Below are 25146 nucleotides of genomic sequence, written 5' to 3'. Positions count from 1 at the left end.
ACCCTCCAGAACGTCCCAGAGATGGGGGAGATGAGAGACTCTCGGGACTCAAAGGGAGGACAACTTTGTCTAAATTCACCTATCTTTACTTTATGCACATTGGTGTTCCGACTACTATGTCTATATAAGGGTGTTGGATCCCCGGAACAGAAGTTTCAAGACACCTGTGAGTTGCCATATATAGGTGCTAGGAATTGAACTTGGACCCTCTGGAAAGGTGGCCACATCTCTCTAGCCCCAAGAGGACAACTTTTACAATCAGTTCTTTTCTTCCACTGTAGGATCTTAGGCACCAACTAGGATCACAGACATATATGGCAAGCACTTTTATCCAGAGCCCTTGCCAGCCCAATAATACAGTGTTTTATGGGAATCTGAGGACAGGGATTAGACATGGCACAGCCGGAACACAGTAGTGTGGTTGATACACCCAGTAGTACTCCACTGGAGAAAACTGATTTTTCCTCTGCCAGTGGGAATTGCAGGCTGCTTCCTGGTCAGTGCTGTGACCCCATCTGGCTTGAACCTATGCACACTTTATACATGCTGCCATAGTTTCTATGATCAGTCCTATTGTATGTGGAAGAAGGTTTCCTTGGAGAAATGGACCACCTCTGGTTCTTAAGATCTTTCCCTCCAGTTCTCTTCCACAGGGACAGATCCTGAGCCTTGAGTGCAGGGGTGTGATGAAGACAGCCCACTGAGGACAGCGTGGTCAAAAGTCTCTGTCTCTGTTAATACCCCTTACCATAAGAAAAGGCTGCTCTGCTAAGAGTTAATCAAGGCACTGACTTGTATCCCGCCTGGTGTGATCTTATTTTTGAGAGTTTTGCCAGACTGCCACGGCTGGAGCCAAATCTGACCTCAAACTTGGAATCCTTCTGTCTTGGCTTCCAGAGGGCTGCTAAACTACAGGCATATGCCACATGCTCACCTTAATGATGTTTTGTTGTTTTGCATTTGAGACAGAATCTTTCTATGTAGCCCATGCTGATCTCAATTTTCCAGCGATCTTCCTGCCTTTGTTAAGTGCTGCGATTATAGCTGTGCAGCACCATATCTGTGAAGGATGTTTTAAATGGGAAAATACAACTTGTTTCTGACCATACAGGGGCAGTACTAGTCAGCAAGTAAGCCATACTTTCTTTGGGCTGTTCTCAGCATTTATAGGATGTTAAACTCCCTCAGAGCTGCACTGTAAGTTACAACATGAACTATGAAATATGGTTAATCTATTAGGAGTTATATTTTAAATGATATACCACCCAAGAAATTCCAACAAAGATAAGCTTAGTTTCAAAAGAGGCTTTGAGAGGCACTAATGAGTATAACCGAAGGGTCTGAGCATGTACAACCTGAGGCATATGAGCCATGCATGAGCATGCAGCGAGCTGCGTGCAGGCAAGGGCAACTGGGAATAAGGTCCAACACAAAGCTTAGAGCACTGTGAGACTGGGGGACTGAATGTTTTGAGTGTGAAATTGTTAGAGGTAATTCAAAATGGACGTGCCTGAAGCCAACCCCGGCTCCCTGACTTACATGCCTGACGGTGACTTGCGTCGTTTCTATTCTACTCTGTCACAGCAAGTGCTCTACCTAATGCTAATGCTTGACAAAGTTTTAAGACAACACTTATCTCTGAGACCCCTGTAGATTTTCATTTCTCTCTGCCCTTAGTAAATTCTCTGGGGAAGAGTCATTTAAAAAGGGACAAATTTAAGAAGAGAATGTCAGTAACTAAGGTAACAACACAGGTAGCAATGAGAGTCAGGGCACCCTCAATCCCCACCTGATCCCTTGTCCAAGTATACACAGCACTTTTACCCACAGACACAGAAATGGAAAACAAAAGGATATTAACTAGTTTGTTATGTCTGGCCAAGATAGCCATATGATTAAGGGTAAGTGACTAATTTCCTGTTTAATTTTGATAATAAGGGGCAGCTTTAGCTAAACTGTACCAAATTAGCTTACAGAACTAGAGATGAACTGAGGTTTACTGACCCCAAGTGTGGTGGCAAGCTCAGAGAAACAGCCTTCCTGGTGTTTTTGGTATTCAATATTTATAAGCTCCTTGTGTTGACTAAATATAGATATATCAAACCCACCACAATCAGAACTCACTATGTAAAGACACTACAGTACGATAGTGGGAAGGAAGGAAATTCCTAATGTAGCTCACATAAGGTAAACCAGTTACGCACAGCAGCAGGGAATGCAGGGCGGCAGCAATTCCTCAATGTGACAATCATGGCACCACACCTAACGGTAAGAAGACAGCTTTCTGCTACCTGGAAAAGGCCAAGGTGTTCCCCTCCTCCATTCTTTCTTAGATCAAAATAGAGGTCCTAGCTAATGCAGTAAGACAAGAAAATGAAACAAAGCTACACACATTGTCAAGGAATGAAATTCTGTACAAACCCATGTGGAAGCAGAGAGGACAATCAACATAAGAGTACAATAACCCATCACAGCACAGACGACACAGAAACAAGTCCTAGTGCACCCAACCCGAATTGGGAATCAAGTACAAAATACTACTAATCCCCACAGAGACAAAACCTACCACCACAGTATTACAAGAGCAAAATGAAGAAAATATAAAATTCTGATAAGAAAATTAGTCCTTATTTGTATTCAATAAAAATAGATTATTCTCAATTTTATCAAGTTAAAAACAATGTCAATCAATCCAAATCTTGTAAATTATCTTGTGGTATTCTAAACCTTAGGAAGACTGAAAGGGAAAGACTAGGGTTAATAAAACAGGCTCCAAACAGACCTGTGGATACAAGATCACTCACCTTTGACTAACGGGTAAAAGCAACGCAGTGGAACACAAGCAGACATAACACACCAAAAGTGGGCGTGGACGCCTTAGACTTCCATAGCCTAACTTCAAATGGGGCGTAGACCATAGTGTAAGATGTAAAGCACAAGAGCCCTACAGTATTTAAAGCAGGAAATAGCAACCAGGAACTCAGGTTTGCTCAAAGTAAAATCTCTGAAGAGGACAGTTAGGAACTGTGGGATAACCATATGCTAGGGAAAATACCACAAAAGACATCTGATAAAGGACTCTCTTAAAACTCCTCAACAATGTGGGGTTGGAGAGATGGCTCAGGGGTTAAGAGCTCTGACTGCTCTTCCAGAGGTCCTGAGTTCAATTCCCAGCCACCACATGGTGGCTCACAGCCATCCGTACTGGGATCTGATGCCCTCTTCAGATGTGTATGAAGACAGTCACAGTGTACTCATATACAAAATAAGTAAATATACCTTTAAAAACACAAAACAAAACCTCAACAATGAGAAAAGAAAAACTCATTTCAAGAGTGAACAACAAAAGCCAGAGTGGTTGTCCACCGGGAGTGGGAGGGGGAGGTTCATCTACATAGCAATTCTAAGGTCGTGCTCTACATGACATCCTATCAAAAGATAACAAAAATCCCCAGCAAGGAATCTGATGATCACACAAAAACCACGCTAAACACCATGTCATTTGGGAATGTGACCTAAAACCACTGAAATACTACGATACCTTCAGAACAGCTATCATTGTGAACAAGGAAAAGCTGAACAGGGTCTAACAATGCAGAGTTCTCATGTTGCTGAGGAAGTGCACGCTAGCACGTTTACTCTGTCTGAAGAACAGCTTGGCAGTTTCCTAAAACAATATAATCTTATCCTAGTGTCCAGCAACCGAAACTTTACATCTGCATTATTAGTAAAGTCATGAGTGTGCACCATGTGTATACTGCAAACACGTGCAGGGCAGTAAAACTAACCTGGTTGATTCTAGTCAGATGCACACCATTTTGCCCCTGATCTCACAATACCAGCAAAGAACTTGAACATAACAACAGACTTTGGACAGCAACAGCATGCCAACTAGTGACCAGCACACGTGCAACAGTGGTAGGACAGAGAGCTGGAGGTGCAGCTGGGAGGGGACTCTCTCTCTCTCTCTTTTTTTTTTTTTTTTCCTTTTCTTTTTCGGAGCTGGGGACCGAACCCAGGGCTTTGCGTTTGCCAAGCACTCTACCACTGAGCTAAATCCTCAACCCCAGGAGGGGACTCTCTTATGTGAAATTTATTTTTGCCTAAAACTGATCTCTCATTCTCTCATTCATTCATTCAAACATAACTTAATTCACAGTTGCTAGTGACAGAATTCTTTTCAGACACAAGTGTGGAATCTCTTATACTGTGCAGAAGCATCACCTGTCAATGTCTTTGGTCTATTAAGCTTAGGTAGGAAATAGGAAAGTGGAAGTTCTGGTGCAGAGAGAGGATAGAAAGAGGAATAGAGTCAGGAGCAAAAGAGGAACTCTGAGGAGACAGTCGCCTAAAGCTGATAAGTCATGCGGCATACAGAGTAAGAATACGCAGGATAATTAAGTTAGGAGCTAGTCAGAGAACAGAGCCAAGGCAACTGGCCTAGGCATTTGGTCCTATGTAAGTCTCAGAATCATTATCTCTCGGAACAGAGTAGACAGGTGGACAACCCTGAGGTTAGAGGTGGCACACAGTAAGTACACACAAGTAAGGTTTTGTCTCCAGGCCCCAAGAGTCCCCACTTACTAGCTGTATTGTATGATGGGCTCTGTATTCATCTTCACTCTGAAAACGCTGCTGGAACTTCTCATGGTGTTTTGCAATACAAATTTCCTAGAGAAATATAAAATGTGTTGTAAGTGAAACGTAGAAGGACCATAGAGATTCTGGAGGGAGAGATTCCTTGGTTAAGCACATTTTTAACAAACTATACAGAGACATCTCTGTGAAAGATACAAGGATGGATGCAAGTAAGTTCTTATCCCTCCCCCATCTCCCATCTCCTCTCCCTCTCTTTCCCCCTCTCCCCCCACTGCCGTGTGTGTGTGTGTGTGTGTGTGTGTGTGTGTGTGTGTGTGTGTGTGTGTGAGAGTGACTTGTTTTAATTAGAAGCACAAGAGCTAATGAGGACAGCTCCTCTCTCCTTTACCAGATCACCTCTGGAGAATCAGAACTGACCACTTGAGTCTGTCTCACCCTGAGCAACTGTGCATCGGTTCACTCCCTCAACACCCCAACCGCACTAGGCAAGGCCATGTGTGGTACTGGTGTCTTTCCGTCAGAACCTCTCCTGCAGGGAAGCCATGTCCATCCAGTCACCCTGAGAGCACTAGTGTGCACCCACTGGGAAGTATGAAGGAGGGCACCGCCAAGAGAAACGTGTTTAAGGAAGGGAGCTGAGGATAGGCAGTGGATGTTTAGTTTAAAGTGTACGTAATGACGACAGCTCACGTTACGACGTGAGTTACTAGACACGGGTCAGTACCTTTTTATTCCTGAGGTAGGCTTTCTTGGCTGAGACGCGGCCCCTCCGTGCCTCCAGCTGGCGAGCCTTCTGCTGCAGCTTCTGCAGCTCTTCCCTCTGCGCATGCACAGAGGCAGCCACCTCCTCCTTCTCCAGCATGGCCTCCATGCTCTCGTAAGTGTCATAGTACACCACTTCATCTCGCTTTTCTGTTAGAAAAGTGGGGGTTAAGAAAGAGATTCTTCATTAAGTCATGATTAAAAGGTAAGGAAATAAGCCTCAGACTACATTATGCACAATGTTTAGCGGTGTCTGGTACACAGAAGAAAGTGTTCGATAAACACAGTCCTTACTCTCCGACACACCACACAGGTAAAACTGCGAACTCTGATTCTAGATGAAGCCTCCTTTAACAAAGCAGGTTTGCTACAAACACTCAACAGCCATGTGCAGCCTCGAATGCTGAGTTTACAAAACCTTGTGGGTTGGAGGGCTGCTCCCAAACATGTTTTAATCTCAGGAGGAGCCCAGCTGGGATCCGTGGTCACCCTCTCCACACCCTGTCTCTGTTGTGGGCGTCTGTGGTCACACGCTCACCACACCTGATACAAGTCGTCTGATGCTCTCCAGCTGTGCAGTCAGTAGCAACTCCTCGCACTTCAAGACCTCGAACTGGACTTCATACAGCTGAAGCTGCAGGGCATAGTAGTCTGCCTCCAGCTGGTCCAACTGAGCGATGGCCTCTGTGCCGCCCTGCAGACTCTGCATCTGCAGTGAAGACAGCACTGTTAGCTGCTCGGGAAGAAGTTAGTGCCAGGCAGTGGTAGCACACTCCTTTAATTCCAGTGCCGGGAGGCAGAGGCAGAGGCAGAGGCAGAGGCAGAGGCAGAGGCAGAGGCAGAGGCAGAGGCAGAGGTAGAGGGTAGAGGCAGAGGTAGAGGGGTAGGGCAGAGGGGGCAGAGGCAGAGGTAGGCAGAGGGCAGAGGTAGAGGCAGAGGTAGGTAGGGGTAGAGGTAGAGGCAGAGGCAGGTAGAGGTAGAGGTAGGCAGAGGTAGAGGTAGGGCAGGGAGGCAGAGGTGAGGCAGAGGTAGAGGTAGAGGAGAGGTAGAGGTAGAGGTAGAGGCAGAGGCAGAGGCAGAGGCAGAGGCAGAGGCAGAGGCAGAGGCAGAGGCAGAGGCAGAGGCAGAGGCAGAGGCAGAGGCAGAGGTAGAGGTAGAGGCAGAGGTAGAGGGGTAGAGGGAGCAGAGGTAGAGGTAGAGGCAGAGGTGGGGAGGGGCAGAGGTGTAGAGGTAGAGGTAGAGGTAGAGAGGTAGAGAGGGCAGAGGCAGAGGCAGAGGCAGAGAGGAGGCAGGGACAGAGAGAAGGCAGAGGCAGAGGCAGAGGCAGAGGCAGAGGCAGGAAGAGGCAGAGGCAGAGGTCAGAGGCAGAGGTAGAGGCAGAGGCAGAGGCAGCGGCAGAGGCAGAGGCAGAGGCAGAGGCAGAGGCAGAGGCAGAGGCAGGAGGCAGAGGCAGAGGCAGAGGCAGGTGGATCTCTAAGTTTGAGGTCAGCCTGATCTACAGAGTGAGTTCCAGGGCAGGCAGGGCCACAGAAAAAAACAAAACAAAACAAAACAAATGAATAAGCAAATGAGTGAATGAAATATGCAAAAATGATAAGCTAGGGTGGAACTGATAATGCAGAGAAGGCCACTTGAGGTCAGGAGTCTGTGGCTCGCCTGGAAAACACAGGCCTAGTGGCCCAGGCTTGAAGCTCTAGCTGTTCAGGAGGTGAAGCTGTTAGATCAACTCAAGGCCAGCTTGCTGAAGAGTCTACCCAAGGTCAGTCTGACAACTCACTGAGACAGTCATCTCAGAATAAACATGTTAGGGAGCTGGGAACAGCTCAGTATGAAAGGGCTGGCCTACTTGTACAACAGCACTGTCTAGGTTTAGTTTCCACTACGTGAGGTGGAGCAGGGGTGAGACCGCTGTGCTTCTAGGAACTATGCATAGACCCGAGGAGAGAGAAGGGCACCTCTTACACACGAGAGAAGAACAGAAATGAAGCACCAAGTCATAAAGGAGTGGAAAAGCTTCACTGTAACTTACACAGAGCAGACTTTCAAGGCCTACATCATAGCTCATTCACATTTAGGGGAACAGTGTAATATCACCTAACATACATGTCAGTGGTTTCTCTGCTCAGTACAAGAGCAGATGCTAGGTTACAGCTCCCTTTCCACACAACAGACATACAAATGTGGTGCCAAGCGTAGGTGGTTGCAAAAGTGATTAATCCACACAGCTGGCACTCCCCTCATCCCTTGGTCACAGCACAGCTTCCTGGATCTGGTGGCTGGCGTGAGGTGAGTACACGCTAAGTAGATGGATCTGAGAGAATTGGTTTAGATGTGAAAGGTCCTTGCAATCTATGAATGGTGGTCAATATTATTTTTAGTAACAAGCCTGTTGTCTGTAGCAGAAATGAATTTGAGACCCTCAATTGGGCCTAAGCAGTAACCCATAAATGTTTTCAAGTGGCAGGTGTCTTGTGTGAATGGTCTTCAAGAGAAAGGGATTTTCCCTTCATCCCATTTGAAATAATCAACTAAGGAGAAGGGAGGACTCAGAAGCTGCTCCCAACACTACAATTCCAGAAGATGCGAGAAGCCAAAAGGATAGCTTTTCAAGAACTGAAGTGGACAACACCAGCTCCTCATGTCCAACTATACATACTCTTCCAAGAATATTTCTTCCAGGATATAGGACACCACAGTTATGGCAACTATAAGGTTGTCTTTAAATGCCCCAACAGACCCCTCATGTAGACATCAAGGTGCCCTGGAGATCCTGGTGGCTTCAAGTGACTTTACTACTAAAGGGGCATTTGGTAGTAAAGGCCAGAGGGGAAGAACACGAAGAAATGTTTAATGCCTCCCGCACTGGCATCACTTGGACCCAGTACATCAGGGAAGTATATTACCACTGTTCTAGGAGAAACTATGGCAGAAAGGTGGGGATTCAAAATCTAACTGCTGAATGAACCCTTGAAGGTAATAGATACATAAGACCACCAACAGACGTTCTGAACAAAAGTTCAGACTCTGCCTGATTATCTAGATATCCATACAGATTACTAACTAGAATGTTTTTCTTAATGCCAAACTTCAAATCCATTTAGTGAGACAGAAAAAGAAATGACAGAAGTTTGGATCTAAATATGTAGTGGTCCAACCGGATGTGGGGGCACACAGAAGGGAAGCAGAGGCAGGCAGATGCCTATGAGTCTGAGGCCAGCTTGCTCTATATAATTAGTTTCAGGACAACCAGTGCTCAGACCCTGTCTCCAGAAAAAAAAATTCCATCAACTAAGTCTGGTTAAATCTTTTAATAAATGTATAGATATTAATCAAAAACACCTCTCTGGAATTTATCTGCTCTGAGTTCACCTTGCTAAAATCCTGATGGACCTGGCTGGAATTCCTCAATGGTGGGAATAGCCTCAGTGCTTTCAGGAATACTGAAAACCTCCCTTTGGGGAGGGAGCTAGAAAGACGGCACAGTGGTTAAGAGCATGTGCTAGCCTAGGCTCTCAGCACCCTTATCAGACGGCTCACAGCTCATACTCCAGGGTCTCTGACGCCCTCTTCTGGACTCTACAGGCATCCATCTGTATTCGCATGCATGTGCACATACAAGTAATCTAAAATAATAAATGTATAAGTTTACATTTTTCACTGGGACTAGAGAGATGTTCTCAGAGGCTAAGAGTGCTAGCGGTTCTGCCAGAGACCGCAGGTTCAGTCACAGCGTCTTGTACCTGCCTGCTGCTTCATTAGTAGGGTCTAACACTTTCTTCTGAACTGCAGACACCTACCATGCCCATGATACAGACAAACATGCAGTCTAAATACTGATATGAATAAAAATAAATAAATGGAAAAAAACCTAAATTCCCTTTGTTAGTAGCTCCTGCAAAGATATATTAGATGGCAAAAAATTAAAGTAATATAGATCAAAAACTTATATAGTGGAAACTAGACAAGTTGTGCATTTTGGAATATTTCTATGAAACAGATTTGTTTTTAAAAAGTAATTGTCTTTTCCCACTCTGTAGTAGCCACCTACGCTTGGCTCCACGTTTTGTATGTCTGTTCTGTGGAAAGGGAGCTGTAACCTAGCATCTGCTCTTGTACTGAGCAGAGAAACCACTGACATGTATGTTAGGTGATATTACACTGTTCCCCTAAATGTGAATGAGCTATGATGTAGGCCTTGAAAGTCTGCTCTGTGTAAGTTACAGTGAAGCTTTTCCACTCCTTTATGACTTGGTGCTTCATTTCTGTTCTTCTCTCGTGTGTAAGAGGTACCCTTCTCTCTCCTCGGGTCTATGCATAGTTTCTAGAAGCACAGCGGTCTTTACAAGGCTCACTGGTGGAATACTTGTTTAGCATACATGAGCCACTAGGTTTCATCCCCAGGAATGAAAGAGGAAAAAATATTACAAACCCAGTCTCCTTGCCTGAGGAAAAACCTCAATTTCCCATCCATTTCTTAGGCTGTGCCCACATCTAAGCTCCTTGGGGTTAGAGCTCTCTGACAAGGCCCATACAAAATGCCACACTATCTTTGGACAGCAACCCCCTTAGCTTCCTTTGGTGATCATTAAAATGTTAAAATGGGTAAACAGCTAAGGCATAGGAATTATATCTTTCTCCTCTTTGTAGTCCCCTCCATAATACTTACACAAAATACTTATTAGATTTAGAGTAATATCAAGTTACTATTGTGTAATCTCCTTCTATGCCAGACATTGTGTTAAATGTTTCATACATACCAAGTCATGGGCTCATGACACCTAGAAACAAGACCGCCATTTTCTCAGGAAGTAAGAGTGAGCTTGCAGACCTGAGTCCCAGAGCTGTTCTGTCAGCATGGCAGCTACTAGCAAGGAGTAGTTTTATTACACTAAAACCTGATTCCTTCACTGTGAGATGTCCTGATGTACCACCAAATCTTAAATACTCTACAACAACGTTCAATGTTCCATGTACTAAAGTAAAACTGAAATAGGGAACTATAAACTTAATTTTAACTTGCCTACACGCTTTTAGGAAAAAGCTGAAAGAAATGAGTTGGCTTCAACACGTGCACACGCACACACGCACAGAATATATACACTCAGATATCAAGAAGACCACTAGCTTAAATGTTCTGTTGTGAAAAGAGTGAGTGCTGATAGGCAGGCTTTTTACAGAAGGTGGGCTAACCAGAAGACAGAAGCCCTGATAGCTGAACTGTCACTGTGCTTTCTATAACTAGTCTCTTCATGGCATGTTATAACTAGTCTCTTAATAGCATGTTAACCTTACTACCTTCTACTTCAATTAATAATTATAACGAAAATAACCTAAGCTTAAATCAAAACAAACTTATTAATCTTTGTCTTAGTCAATGTGCTGTTGCTATGAAGAGACATTATGACTAAGGAAATTCTCATAAAAGAAAGCATTTCACTCGGGACAGCTCACACTTAAGTCCTAATCCTTCTGACACCCAAATGCAAGCCTGTGGGGACCAGTCTTATTCAAGCCACCACAGTCATAAATGTGAGTAAAATTCAAGTGTCGAATAGAGCACTGCTCAAGAGATTATCAATATCTAAGTGTAATTTGAAAAATGTACTTCAAGTTCATCATTATCCTCATGAAAAGCATTTCTAATTATATAAATTCATAATTTTAACCTTTTAATTTTATTACCAATAATTTTGTTTTTAAAGTAACTTAAGTACATAACATAGTGACTTGTTTGAGTTACAAACAAAATAATTGCATTAATTTTCTACTACTTCAGTCTCTCCCTCAGACAACACAAAACACTTAGAGCTGGATTGCTTGGTCCTTTTTCTTCCCATCTCCTTCCACTTCAAAATGCAATACTGACTTTTTTTTTTTTTTTTTTTTAAAACAAATCTCCAGAACTCAGGAAGCCATCCTCTGTTGTACAAAGTAAATTTCAGGCCAGCCAGGACTACCTTGTCTCAAACAAACATAAACAAGCCTCTCTTAATCTAAAAGCATTGGGTAGGGCTGTGTTAACAAACAGAAGACTTCAGGGGCAAAGCATTTGCTTGGAACGGGTTTAATATTTCTTTCATGTGTTCTTTTTCTCATGAGTAATGCAGACAACTTAAATTACGGCTATTACAACTGACAGTACCTCACAGTTAAATACATATAAAGCACAATACCTATATTATAAATACAACAAGCATAAACTTGGCAAGAATGACTAACTGGCAATATTTTAAATGTTCTGTAGAATTCAGACACATAAAGCAGACGACTACAATCATGGGTGTGGCCTAAGGAAAATGGCGACAGACTCGCAAACTCTAGACCTCTAGTCAGCCTCTCCCTTCTCTACGCTGGAGGTCTATTTATAAAGACTGTACTTTCTACTGTTAGGGGCGGGCGGGTGTCTTTGCCTTTGGCACCCTGTACTGCTCCAACAGCTCAGGACCATGTCAACACTAAGAAATGAGATGAAGGTAAAGTCTACTTCACAAGCAACAAACAGGCTAACTTAAAAGAAAATCCAGAGAGCCAGAAACCCAGAGGAACCAGCTCCTTAAAGGGAGACTGCAGTAGAAATGCCTCAGGAAAATGTGGGAGGGGCCGACATCCTTCAGGGATTGAATACAAAGTATAAAGTGTCCCAGACCAGGTCCAATTTTAGCTAACGACTCATAAATAAATGTAAGAAGGAAAAGTCAGGATTTAATCTACTAATTCGAAGACTGCTTTCTGGAGTGCAGCTAGGGGCCCTTCTTTTCAAACAAGCAGAGCCTAATTTCAGGGTCAGTAAGACCTAAGTGTTGGTATCCACTTGCAATCCCAAGTACAAGGGTGGCCTGGAAGATACACTAAGACCATGTATTAATTTTTTTTAAATTAATAACTGCCATTGTGGAACAGCTCATTATACCCAAGCCAAAACAATACAGGTTGTCTACAAAGCATCCGGTCAGCCTTCGTATTCGATGTTATGTGACCAGGTGCTTCTCATAACTTCTTAATAACTTCTCATTATTATTTAGTGCTGGATTCATGTGCTATGAATTCTATATAAAAGTCCCACAACAGAATTATCCTCCCTAACAAAACAGCTTTAATAAAGTGTCTTTAGCCCACTGAACTCTCTCATTGATACCACAATGGTACCTTTTTAAAAAGCCATTTTTTTAAAAACATGAATAAGATATGGTCGTAAACTATAGTAAAATTTGACAAGGATACGTGAACATGACCTGTGAGCTTCGTCTATCTATGTACACTGATGAGAAGATATAAGCAAACTATGAGGAAAAATTTTTCTATGGCTAGGCATGGTTGTACACATCTTTAATCCCAGCACTCAGGAGGCAGAGGCAAGCAGGTCTCTGAGTTTGATGTCAGCCTGGTCTACAAAGCAAGTTTCATCTTTTTGTTTTTTTCTCTCTCTAGTTTTGGATCCTTCATAGCTTTTTTCATGATAGATATGATTTTAAGTGTCTGAGTATTAAAGTAACAAAACCATTTTCCCAGGCTGGAGAGATGGCTCAGTGGTTAAGAGCACTGGCTGGGCTTCCAGGTCCTGAGTTCAATTCCCAGCACTCACATGGTGGCTCACAGCCATCTGTAATGGGATCTGATCCCTCTTCTGATGTGTCTTATATACATAAATAAATAAATCCTTTTTTAAAAAAATCAAAAACATTTTTGCATCCAGAAGAAGCCAACACGTGTCGCTCCTCTGAGGCAATGACTCTGAAAGTTAGGTTTGCTTTCTAATTCCACTGACCATTAGAGCACAAGATCTGGACATGACACATACTTGTCATGCTGGGGGGAGGAAGTGTTTTAGCCTGAAATTTACCTTTTTACTGTTTAAATCATTTTACTCCAAATGTCATTTAATGTAAACTGTATGTATTGCTACATATAAAATATAGTTTAAAAAAATCAACATAAATCTAATAATAATTCTATGAGTATGACAGTTTCTTTAACATAATATAAATCCAGTCACCTTTGCCCAGCTCACTCTACTCAAAACAATAAAAGCATATATTCTTACCAACCTATTTGAAATGAATGTGTTACAAACATGGATCTAACGTTTATCAAATGCTCGGACTGCAGCAACATTAAGTGTAGTTTTTATGTTTTCCTAACTCCATATGGCTTTTAATTCAGTCCTTATCCATAGCCATGCAAAAGGTCCAAATTACCAGGGTGGAGTGTGAATGAGTGAGTACTCACTGTGGAGATGTTATACTGACGTCAAGTTTGTGAATCCAGGGTTTCCATAAGAATGACCCTAAAATGGGTCAGAGTAACTGCTCATCCATAACAAATCTGATCGTGTCTTTCCTTACAATGGAGACATGATGCCTTAAGGATAAAATCTGACTCATTGGCAGAACATACAAAAACTCATTTTTACAACTCTATTTCTTACCTCTCCTACCACACACTAGTCTAAATCTTTCGAGGCTATGTCTTGCCCAAGACTCTCGGTCAATTATATACTTGATCAGTTGTATCCTTCTCCAATGGTCCACCATGAATCTGATCAAACTCACAGATCATTTTCACATATACTTGTCAAATTTCACTTAGTCTATGATCATATGTTATTCCTGTTTTGTTTTGTTTTTTTTTAATTGCTTTTAGGAAGGCTACTACGTGTGGGGTCAATGAAAAGGTTCAGAGGACTAAGGACACTTGCCTCATAAGCCTGGCAACCTGAGAACACCAAATCAAAAACACCAAATTTCCCTTCCAGAAGGCTTCTAATTATGGAAGGAGCAAAGTGACCCCACAAAGTTGTCCACTGGCCTCCTGAGGAACACCATGGCATGACAACACCCCTACACACACAGACACACAGACAGAGAGAGGGGTGGAGGGAGGGAAGGAGGGAGAGAGAATAAATTGTAAATGCAGCCCATGTGGAGAAGACAGGGCAGGAGGTAAATTGAGTTATTTATCTCCATCACTTACTGAAATTTCTAAGAAAAACATTTTTTTTTTTTTGAATGAACTGAGAGGGTATGGTAGACTGCTTAAGAATGTCCCCCATAAACTCATATATCTTAATTCTTGGTCACTAGGAAGTAGCACTCATTTGAAAGGCTCAGAAGGACTGGAATTGTTGGGAGTAGATGAAGGAAATGTGTCCCCAGTCTGTGGACCAGGGTATAGCTCTCACCTACGCTCCATGCCTGCCACCATGTTCCCTGCCGTGAAACAGACTAAGCCTCTGAAACTGTAAGCAAGCCCCAAATGAAATGCTTTCCTTTATAAGAGTTGCCCTGGGCATGGTGTCTCTTCACAGCAAGAGGAGTTACTAAGACAGAGGGGTAATTGAATTCTGTAGAATTCCAAAAGGCAGGGAAAAAGAAACCAGAATTAAATATAACACCAAAGTGTGGGGGACTGAAGTACCTTTAAGAATTAATTAATAGTTTGTGGAGCTAGACAGGTAGTTCCAGAGTTAGGAACCCTTGCTGCTCTTCTAGGGGAGCCAAGTTTAGTTTCCAGAACCTACAACAACCAGCTTACAACCACTTACAATCATAGGCACTCAAACATTTAAAACAAAACCAAAACAAAAACCAAAACAAACAAACAAACAAACCGCAGTCACGGGCCCTTTACTAAAGCCCCGTTTTCCTGCAGAGATATAACGTGCAGCACCCTAAGGTATAAGACAGGAGGGCTGCAGTCTCAAGGCCAGACAAAGTTACAAGGGGAAATGCTATCTCACATATAGGAAAAAAATAATATGTACCAAAATAAACAATTATCCCAAAGTATTAATAAGGAAAAGCAAGGAGAAATGTCCAAAATGTAATAAGCACTTAAAACTTAAATGTTATTTGTGTGCATGTCTGCGTGTGCATCTGTGCACCGTACGTGTGCAGTGCCCACAGAGGCCAGCAGGAGGCCACAGACTCACTGGGACAGAAGTTACAGCTAGCCAGGCACCACGTGGATGCTGGAAATCAAACAAGGTCCTCTGTAGGAGTAGGAGCCATATATAACCTTGAGTCATCTCTCCAGCCCTCCACAAACACTGGTACCTGTTAAATACTCATGCTGAATAGTTTACCTCAACAACTCAAGTCTGCTAGAAGCATCTAAATCACCTTCTATGGTTTACCTCCTACACTCTCCTCAATCTCCAGTTTCTAATACCTAATTATTCACTGTCCTTATTTTTGAAAATGTACGTCTTGTCTTAACATTTACTGCTTCTAATACTTACAGAAACTATCAGTGGAATGCTGTGTGAGAGTGAATGAGAGTGTGTGTGTGTGTGTGTGTGTGTGTGTGTGTGTGTGTGTGTGTGTGTGTGAGAGAGAGAGAGAGAGAGAGAGAGAGAGAGAGAGAGAGAGAGAGAATGCCTTTTCAGTAAAGGCAATCTGTTGCAGACCAGAGAGAGAGAGAGAGAGAGAGAGAGAGAGAGAGAGAGAGAGAGAGAGAGAGAGAGAGAGAGAGAGAATGCCTTTTCAGTAAAGGCAATCTGTTGCAGACCAGTGTAGGGCTGCTCTGGTGCTGCTATGTATTCAAATGCTAGTGGCCTCCAAGGCCTGGCTGCAGTCAGAAGAGCACTTCCTCGCATAAACCAAATGATGAGGTGTAAACTTTGCTCAGTTTTTATTCTCTGACTGCTTGAATAAAAGAGGCTGACAGCTAATTGCTGGGGCAAATAGAGGTAGGTAGAGTTTCAGCTCTGGGCTGGGAGTAGCAGATAGGGACAAGGAGAAGGAAGAAGAAGAAGAGAGCAAGAGTCACTGTAGACAGGATGGACCCGGAACACATGGCTGAGAAATGCGTCCTCAGGACAGACTGACAGAACCAAGAGCCTAAAGAAACTCAAGCTGCAGGTACCTTGGGAAGGACGGCTGGGAAACAGTCGGTGCAGCAGAGACTGCTGAGGCTGACTAAATAAATTATTAAATATCATAACGCAGGGAACTTTCCTAACATTTAGAAGCAAACAATCAGCAGCAGCAGTGAGATCAGTGCTGTCCTTGGCCGTGTGAGAAGAACAAGGTGGTGATGAAGGGCATCTTACAGAACACAGTCAAGGGAAGTAAGCCCAACCCTGTCCTGTTCCTGGCATAAAAGGTAATAGCATGTGGTCTTGACAGGGCCACTTCCAACACCGTTCTACTGCCTCAAGGCTCTATTAAAAACTCTGCCAAAGAAACTTTTCTCAGCTGTGCAGTGCTGACCCATGCTTTTAAGCCCAGCACTCAGGAGGCAGAGGCAGGTGGATCTTGAGTTCAAGGCCAGCAGGTTTACAGAGCAAGCTCCAAGACAGTCAGAGTTGCACAGAGAAATCATGTCTCAAAAAACAAAAACAAAAACCTGAAAAACTTTTCTTACAATAAACAATTAAGCTCCACTGGCCTTTTTGTTCCTTGGTGTACGCCGTCCATCCACTGTTAGACAAAGCTACTGGGAAGTCTCATGTGACCAGATCATCACAGACTGAGCACAATCACAAAGCTATCTCATAGAAACAGTACAAAAATGGGCTACAAAGCAGGGTGACTTACATGAGAACGGGCTCCTGAGAACAAATGACCCCCCCAGCCTCACATTTGATCCTGGTCCCAGTTGGTCAACTGTTTGGAGGAAAGGACTGGGGAGTGAGGCTTTACTGGAGGACCTGTGTCACTGGGAATGGGTTGTAAAGTGTCAAGACTATCTATCATCACCATTCCGAGTTGGCTCTCTCTGCCTAGAGCTCCTTTTCAGATTGAAATGTAAGCCATTAGCTATGGCTCCAGTGTCATACTTGCCTGCAACTACGCTCCCTGTTGTAATGGTCACAGACCCTACGCCTCGAGAACCATAAGGCAAGAAGATAGTCACGTGTCCTAACTGTCAACCTGACACAGCCTAGAACAACTTGTAAAGACTCTGAGTTGAGTGACTTTACATGGTTGGTCCGTGCAATCATCAAGGACTGTAATGACTGTTAACAGATGTTGGGAAGCTTAGCCCATTGTGGGCAGAACCATTCCCTAAGCAGGTGGTCCTGGGTAGTTTAAACAAAAGAGCTGAACATGAGCCTAAGCCAGTGGAGAAAACAAGACAGCAAGCAACTTCCTGCTTCAAACTCCTGCCTTCAAGTTCCTCAGTGATAATCAACTGTGACCTGAAAATAAACCAAATAAATCCTTTCCTCCCCTTAGCTGTTGGTCTATATTTTATCACAGCTTCAGAAAGAAACTAAAACATCCTAAGTATGGAGTCATAGGCGCTAGAGAGACAGGCAAACTGGATGCCTGGGTAGGCTAACCCAGCTTAACGGACAGTGAAAGATCCTTTCTGAAAAAACCAAAGTGGTCATCAACTGAGGAATAACACCCAAGGCCTTGTGCATACACATACAAATATATACATCTACATCTGTACACACATGTACACAACACATACACAAATATGCACATAGATACACACACAAAGCACATAAAATTAACTGACAGTGTAGTCAATATAAAATCAGTGAGTGTAGTTATGTAAAAATATTAAATAAGATGTTTATCAAAATCAAGAATCTAACTTATGCAGATCTTAATGGTTTACGGTCTCTGAAACTTTAAGGATCAGTCTTGTTACCTCTTCTTTTAGTGCATGTTTCTTCTGTTCCAGACAAATCTCCTTAGCTCTCATCATCTGCAAAGTCTCTTTAGAAACTGCATACTGGAGCTTTTCCATTCGTTCAGCAGCTGCTGCCCATGATGCTTTGCCAAATTTCTTCTGATCTGCTCGCATCCGATCATACACAGCTGTTAATGGTAATTTTGTAGAAATGTTAAGGCACAAGACTACTACACACTGAAGAACTATAAAGCCTTAGATTTCACTGACCCCCACAATAAATTACACTTAATATCTCTATCACATAATAATGTCATGCATTCTCTGTTATCATGTAGTGGTATATATGCCTTTAATCCCAGCACCCAGAAGGAAAGTAAATCTTCAAGTCTAACTTGGTCTCCATTGTGAATTCCTCAACAGCCAGACCTACATAGTGAGACCCTGTCTCAAACAAAACAAACAACCTTCACCATGGATGGGGAGGTGGCTGAGGAGGTAAGTGCGTCTACCGCTCCTGCAAAGGACCTAGGTTTGGTTCCCAACATTCACACAGTAGTTCACAAGCACCTGTTAAAACCAGTTCCAGAGAATTAGACACTCTCCTCTGGCTTCCTCAGAATTCTATAAACACATGGTACACATAAACTCAGACTCATAAATTTAAAATATGTATAAATTGTAAAATAAAAAATTGAAGGCTGGGCATGAGTTATATAGTGAATTAGTTACAGGACAGCCAAGGCTACATAGAGGGACCCTATCTTAAAAAGCAACAACAAAGAAATAAATTAATCAACAAAAATAACATTTGGGATGAACATGAGCACAGAGAGAGATATATAGCATATATGTATATAATAGTTGAAATCTAATCCCTAAATGTTGAAAACATTCACTGACCCCACAAAAAAATTACACTTAATGTCTTTAATGCCTGGTCCAATAACACACACTCTCTGTTCTCCTGAGTAGCGATGTGTGCCTTTAGTCCCAGCACTCAGGAGGCAGAGGTAGGGGATCTCCAGGCCAGCTTGACTTGTTCCTAGATAACTTTCAGGAAACTGTGATGACCAGATGCAGGAGGAACAAACCCCACATTTGAGTGCAGATGGAACCAGCAGCCGTCAGAGGCAGCATGGCCCTCTTCTTTCCCAGAGAGGAAAAGCGTCTTAGTTTGTAGTTTGATCCAGGACTGGATCAAAAGTTCATCGTTGACAGACAGCTAATATGTTCCAATTTTTAAAAGCAGAAATGGAGAAATGGCTCAGTGATTATGAACTCCCAAACTCTTCCAGAGGACCAAAGGTCAACTAGCAGCACCAACATTGAACAGTTTATAGACAAATATGCCAGCTCCAGGACAGCCAATGCCTTGGGCCTCCATGAGTACCTGCAGTCACATCCACAGGACCAACCACACAGACACATGCATATAAACAACTAAAATAAACTCTCCTTTTGAAAAAGCTTATCACAGATAGAAGCACTGGCAGGATGCCTCCTGAAACCTTAAAAGATTGATCCTTATGTCAATCACATTTCAACAAATGACAGAAGCTGGCGATTAGACTCGCTCAAAATGCGATATGGGATAAACCACAACATGGGATAATCTCACATATTTTCAAGTGATTAATTTTGTAGTATGTTTATCTTTCACAATACAGAATTTACTAAGCTTTGCCTTAAATTTTTCAGAAATCCTTTATTTTAGTTTTATTTACATGTGCAGGTGTGCATGTGTGTCTGTGCACAGCATGTGTGCCTAGTACCCCTGGGAGCCAGAAAAGAGCATCAGAGTCCCTGGAACTGGAGTTAACAGACGTTTGTGAGCAACTAGGTGGGTGCTGGGAATCGATCTGCCTTCTTCAGAAGCAGCCAGTGCTCTTAACTGCTGTGCCATCTCTCCAGCCCCAGAAGTTTTCTTTAAAAAAATACATTCATTAATAATTTACATTAAAAAAAGTAACTGTCAGTCAATTCCTCACGCTTACCACCTCCGCTCCTACACTGAGGCTCGAATACCAGCCAGCTATAAAACTACCTCTGGCGCTTACTTTACAAATATTGCTATTTCTTGACTTAGTCTTCAAAAATCACACAATCTCGTTCTGACAGATAGGGATTTGCTTCCTTAGAAGTCCTGCTCCGTGGTCTCTGAGCTTTGCTGTCACAGTCACTGCTGTTCTTAGTGGCTCTGAGGAAATGGCTTTTTCTGAAAATAACTCTTGCTTTCAAAACCTCAATTTTTACCAGACCCTGAGATCATGCTAATAACACGCCTTAAGCTCATGTTAGACTGTGTTCAATCTAAATTGTGTGCTCAGCCTAATCTGTCCTTCGAGAAAACAATGAAGCCACTCTTACTATACCTTGAGTCTTCCATAGTTGTGTTGTACCACGAGCTACATGCATAGCTTTGACCTTAAAACGATATACGCAGCCATGCCCCTGACCCAGAGCAATGCGTGTGTGTTGTGATCATTTGCTCTAAGCAGGCGACAGGCTGAAAGCAATATTAAAGAACCCAGAGATCCACCATAAATGCTGGAACCAACATGTGGCTAGAAGTCCATAACATGTTTGCAGTTTTGAGTACTGTCTTGGGTCAACTGGATCAGTAAAACACCTCTTGTAAAACTCTTAAAATTTTTGTAGAATAAAATCTCATATCATGTTTTCTGTGCTCTTCAATAAATACAAAGCAACATCCTTTGTTAGGGAAAGACAACAGACAGCAAATGAAGAGAGACACAGAAAGACGAATTTACTCTAAACTACCACAAGAGCAAGGAAGAACCTGTCTTAACATGTACTGTGACAACAACGAACATAGTAACAAAGGGAGCTGAAGCTCTCAACTCAGTGTTTCCTTAATCCTCAATTTTAAGGTCTCAAACAAAATATCCCCATTGTCTGTTTTATATCAAAAATATTTCTGCCATTTTAAATCTTCTAGCCATCTTATAAAATTGTATTTAAATAGTAAAGCAACTGTCAGATCAACAGAGTGTACTACAGAAGGAACATTCTATTTTAACTAAGATACATTTTAAACTCAAGTCTGTGAAGTTTAGTTCTGTAAAAATTCACTTGTGTGCATATACATGGGTAATTGTTTCAACTGTGTTTCTCCATTCGTTGGCTTTACCAAGATTAAATAAATGACCTCACTGTGTCTGTGTCTGTATTTTTAACAGGGCCTCAGACCTTAGCACAACTGACTTCATGATGGAAAACATTCAGGCTAAAACTCAGCACCCTGACAGCACCACCTGCCAAATGGGAACAAAGGCTTAATCCATCAGAGTCCACAGTTCTGGGAAATCTCTGCATGTGATAACCTTGCCTTTTGGCTCCTGTAGTTTTACTTCTGGCTAACTAAAATTATTAACTGAAATATGTGAACCTAGAAAATAGTTTTGTGCTTAAAATGCTCCTCCTGAGAAAGGCTCAGATTGCAAACACCCAGGGCAGTCACCAGCGGGCTAATGAACACTTACAAGATGTCCAAGCATCTTTGTTGGTGGCTACCCCACAACAGCTTTCTCCAGGTTTTCCTATCGACCTAAAGAGTGGATACAGTGCACACATACGCTTGGCACTGAAAGGATAACTTGACTGCTAACCGTGGCTACTCTCTGTCCAATGGGGGAAATGCATTCTCCAAACTCTACTACATAACTATTCTAAACATAAAACTTAACTACTCAGTTTCAAAAATGCCTAAGGAGTTTTACCAAAAAGCTTACCTTTCTGAGCTTTTGCTGTTATTTCAAAATATTTGACAGTGAGGTCCTGAATAGACAAAACAGCCATGTGAGCTTTCCGCTGCCAGTCAGCATCTTCTTTCTGTAGACTCTCAATTCTTCGAGGACCCAAATAATCATTCTCCATGGAAATCTTTAGAGAGAAAAGGGAAACTCTTTTACTTGTCCTCCAACACTTTACAGGTGTAATGTGCGAGTGCTCGTCAGGCTCAGTGTTACAATAAAGACACTACTTCACCCTGCTCTAGAAGAGAAGTAGGTGGTTTTAAACTGACTTAATAAAGGCGCTGAAGACTTCTGACATGGGAATATCCTTCTGTTCCTCCTTTCCTACCTTTTTCCATCCTCCTATCCCGACCCCCCCAAAATGCACATACAGCAAAGCATTTGGTCATTTGTGAGTGTTACGACAATGAACAATTTATTTAGAATAATTATATTTTAGGTTAACAATTATTAATTTCCCTTTAATTTACTGGTTTTGGGGGGTTTTTTGTTTTTTGGTTTTTTTTTTTTAAGGAAACAAAGGTCTGGCACATCCTAAACAAGCACTCTATCCTTTTAGATAAATAGTTACGTATTACAACAACAAAGGTGAAAACAAAATGGACAGAAATGGACCATATATCCATATATATTCTTGCTTTACCATATACAAAAGATTGATTGAAATAAGATACACTGAAGCAGGGTACAGTAGCCATGCCTGGTACCCCCGTCCTCAGAAGGATGAAGCATAGGGAAGAATGTTAATGACACTTGAGGATTAAGATCTAAGAGTTGGGAGTGTTGGTGTTCGCCTTAATCTCAGCAGTCAGGAGGAAGAGTCAAGTCTGGTCTACAGAGTATGTTTCAGAGGAGCTACAGCTTCATAGAGAAACCCTAAAAGGGGGAGTGGGGCTAGAGAGGCGGCTCAGCAGTTAAGAGGACTAGCTGCTCTTCTAGAAGACCCAGATTCAATTCCCAACACCATGTAATTCACAACTATCTGTAACTCCACTTCCAGGGGATCTGACATGCTCTTCTGGCTTCTGTGGGTGCCAAGCATATACATGGTATACAGATAAACATGTAGGCAAAACACCCATGCACACTTAAACTCATGAGCAATAAACAAAAATTAGAAAGCAGATAATGTTATTCAACCATGGCATTTTTTTTTTTTTTTTGGTTCTTTTTTCGAGCTGGGGACCAACCCAGGGCCTTGTGCTTCCTAGGCAAGCGCTCTACCACTGAGCTAAATCCTAACCCCAACCATGGCATATTTTAAATTATAAAACCAGGTATCAAATCACTGAAATCTAATAATGAATTTCAAAAATAAAAAAACAAGCCATATTCTCTAAGCAATGCAAGATACAGAATTAACATAATAATCTAAAACTAAAATAAAATTTAACCAGCTGATATTTAGCACCCTTACTCTGAGAGGGAATGGAACTTTAAAAATTTAAAGGCCTAGGATTTAGTTTTATATGTGTTAGAATTAATTTTGCAAAGGTCAGGGCCAGAGATATAAATCTGGACATCAGTAACACAAAGAAAGCATTTATAAAACCATAAGGGTAAATAAGGTCATCTAAGGAGCAGGAATGAACACACACCCAAGCGTGCACAAGAAACTATCTTTAAGGAGTGACAGCTAGAGCTGTTTACACCAAGAGCTGTTTGAACTAAAGGGGGAAATGAATGCTAGACTTGTAATGAGAAAGCTGTGTTACCCGATCATAAAATTCAATTCTTTGCGATATGAATGTTTATGGGGTTTCTCTTAACATAAAAATATGCTATAGTAATAGGTAGATATAGATCAAAATCATAGATAAAATAAATTTCAATTACGTAATAGATTACTGAAGAAATGAAAGCATATAAAATATAGTACTGATGTCATGTTTGAGTGGCAAATCTTCAGACATTTTCTTCCTATTTAATAACTGCATTTTGCAAGGGCCAGGGGTCTAAGTCAGTCTAGAGCTCCTGCCTGGATCTGCAAGACCGTGGCTTCAGTTTCTACCAGGCAGGGTGGTTCAAACCACACCGGTTATCCCAGCACTCAGGAAGCTCAGAGGCAGGTTGGTCTGCCTAATCTACCAAGTGAGACCTTGTCAAGAAAACTGAGAAAAGAGAAAAGAGGAAGACAGAAATTATTTCCACCTGCATGAATAAACACTGTGCCTCTGAGCAACAGACAAAAAAGGAGGGGATAAACATCTAGAAAACTGCAATTTTGTGCTATGGCTCTTGTGGGAGGAGGTGAAAAGCACTCATCTGAAGAGTGCTGTTGGTTAGATGTGTGTCTGTCTCCACCTTCACAAACAATATAAACAGCTTTACCCACTGTTTCCTCGGCTGCTCCATAGAGGACTTTTGAACTTAGCGGTTACAATGTTGCAACCAATTGCTAGAAACCTTGCCTGATTATTTTATTGTACTCAAGGCCCCACACAACAACCCTCTCTCAGCATCTTCTCCTAACTTGGAAAACTTGAAGATGTTGCAGCCGCCCTGTTCAGCTGGATTATGTGCTAAATACCATGACAGCTCTGTTTGGAATGTCAAGGCTAGAGAGAAAGCAGAGACCGTTTTCACATGGAAAGAGGTATGTCAGTTTTGGTAGCCAGAAGAGTAAGGCTGATTTATAAATAAAAGCCTCTGGCATGGGACTCCTTAAGTACATCCTTGCTAGGTTACTGCATTTTGTAAAAAGTTACTAGGGTATTTCTGTGCATTGTTAAGATATTGGAAGAACCTAACTTTGGATTCTTCGGTGAAGCAAATGCCAACACAGATTTGTGAATATACTTATTGATACTGTTTAAGTACAATGTAACCTTTTTTAGGCAATGGGAATGTTTGTTCAATGATAAGCAATTATCAAGAACTATTTTAAAAGCCGTATGTGTTTATTTATACATATGTGTTTTTCTGTGTGTATGTGTTATATGTAAGTGCAAAGTGACAGTGGAGGCCAGAAGGCATTAGATCCTTTGGAGTTAAGAGTTACAAATGCTTGGTTAGAGGCCACCCACTATGGGTAATGGGAACCAAATTAAGATCCTCTGGAAAAGCAGTAAGCATTCTTAATCATTGACCTATCTCTCCAGCCCCATCGGAGCTTCTTAATACACCACCAAGACTGAAATGGGTACACCAGTATGTACCTGTAACCCTAGCTACCCAGGATGCCAACAAGGCAGATCCAACATTCGAGGCCAGGTTGCACAGTGAGAGGGCTGAGGATGCTGGCCAGTAGCAAAGAATCTAAGTATCTGAGTGGCATTAAAAGACCCTGGATTTGATTCCCTGCCATACATCTCAATAAAGATTAGTATCCAAATAGGAGATGACAATTTTAAAAAGCTGACAAAGGACCCAAGGAAACAGGACATATGGCTAACTGACATACAAAAATTGTTCTATA

General features: G+C 42.2%; 1 protein-coding gene across 1 annotated transcript in view; it reads right to left on the bottom strand.

Annotated features, from left to right (window-relative positions):
* Nucleotides 1–25146, bottom strand: part of Jmy (junction mediating and regulatory protein, p53 cofactor) — a 69924-nt gene that overhangs the window by 17266 nt on the left and 27512 nt on the right. The window contains exons 3-7 of the mRNA XM_032899023.1: nt 21705–21855; nt 17968–18137; nt 5905–6070; nt 5324–5511; nt 4585–4671 (exon numbers count right to left, since the gene is read on the bottom strand). Coding sequence (XP_032754914.1) covers nt 4585–4671; nt 5324–5511; nt 5905–6070; nt 17968–18137; nt 21705–21855 — 762 coding nt within the window. The remainder of the gene's footprint in view (nt 1–4584; nt 4672–5323; nt 5512–5904; nt 6071–17967; nt 18138–21704; nt 21856–25146) is intronic.

This window comes from Rattus rattus, chromosome 3, assembly GCF_011064425.1.
Source record: "Rattus rattus isolate New Zealand chromosome 3, Rrattus_CSIRO_v1, whole genome shotgun sequence".
Taxonomy (NCBI): Eukaryota; Metazoa; Chordata; class Mammalia; order Rodentia; family Muridae; genus Rattus; species Rattus rattus.
This window is presented reverse-complemented; position numbering and strand designations above follow the sequence as displayed.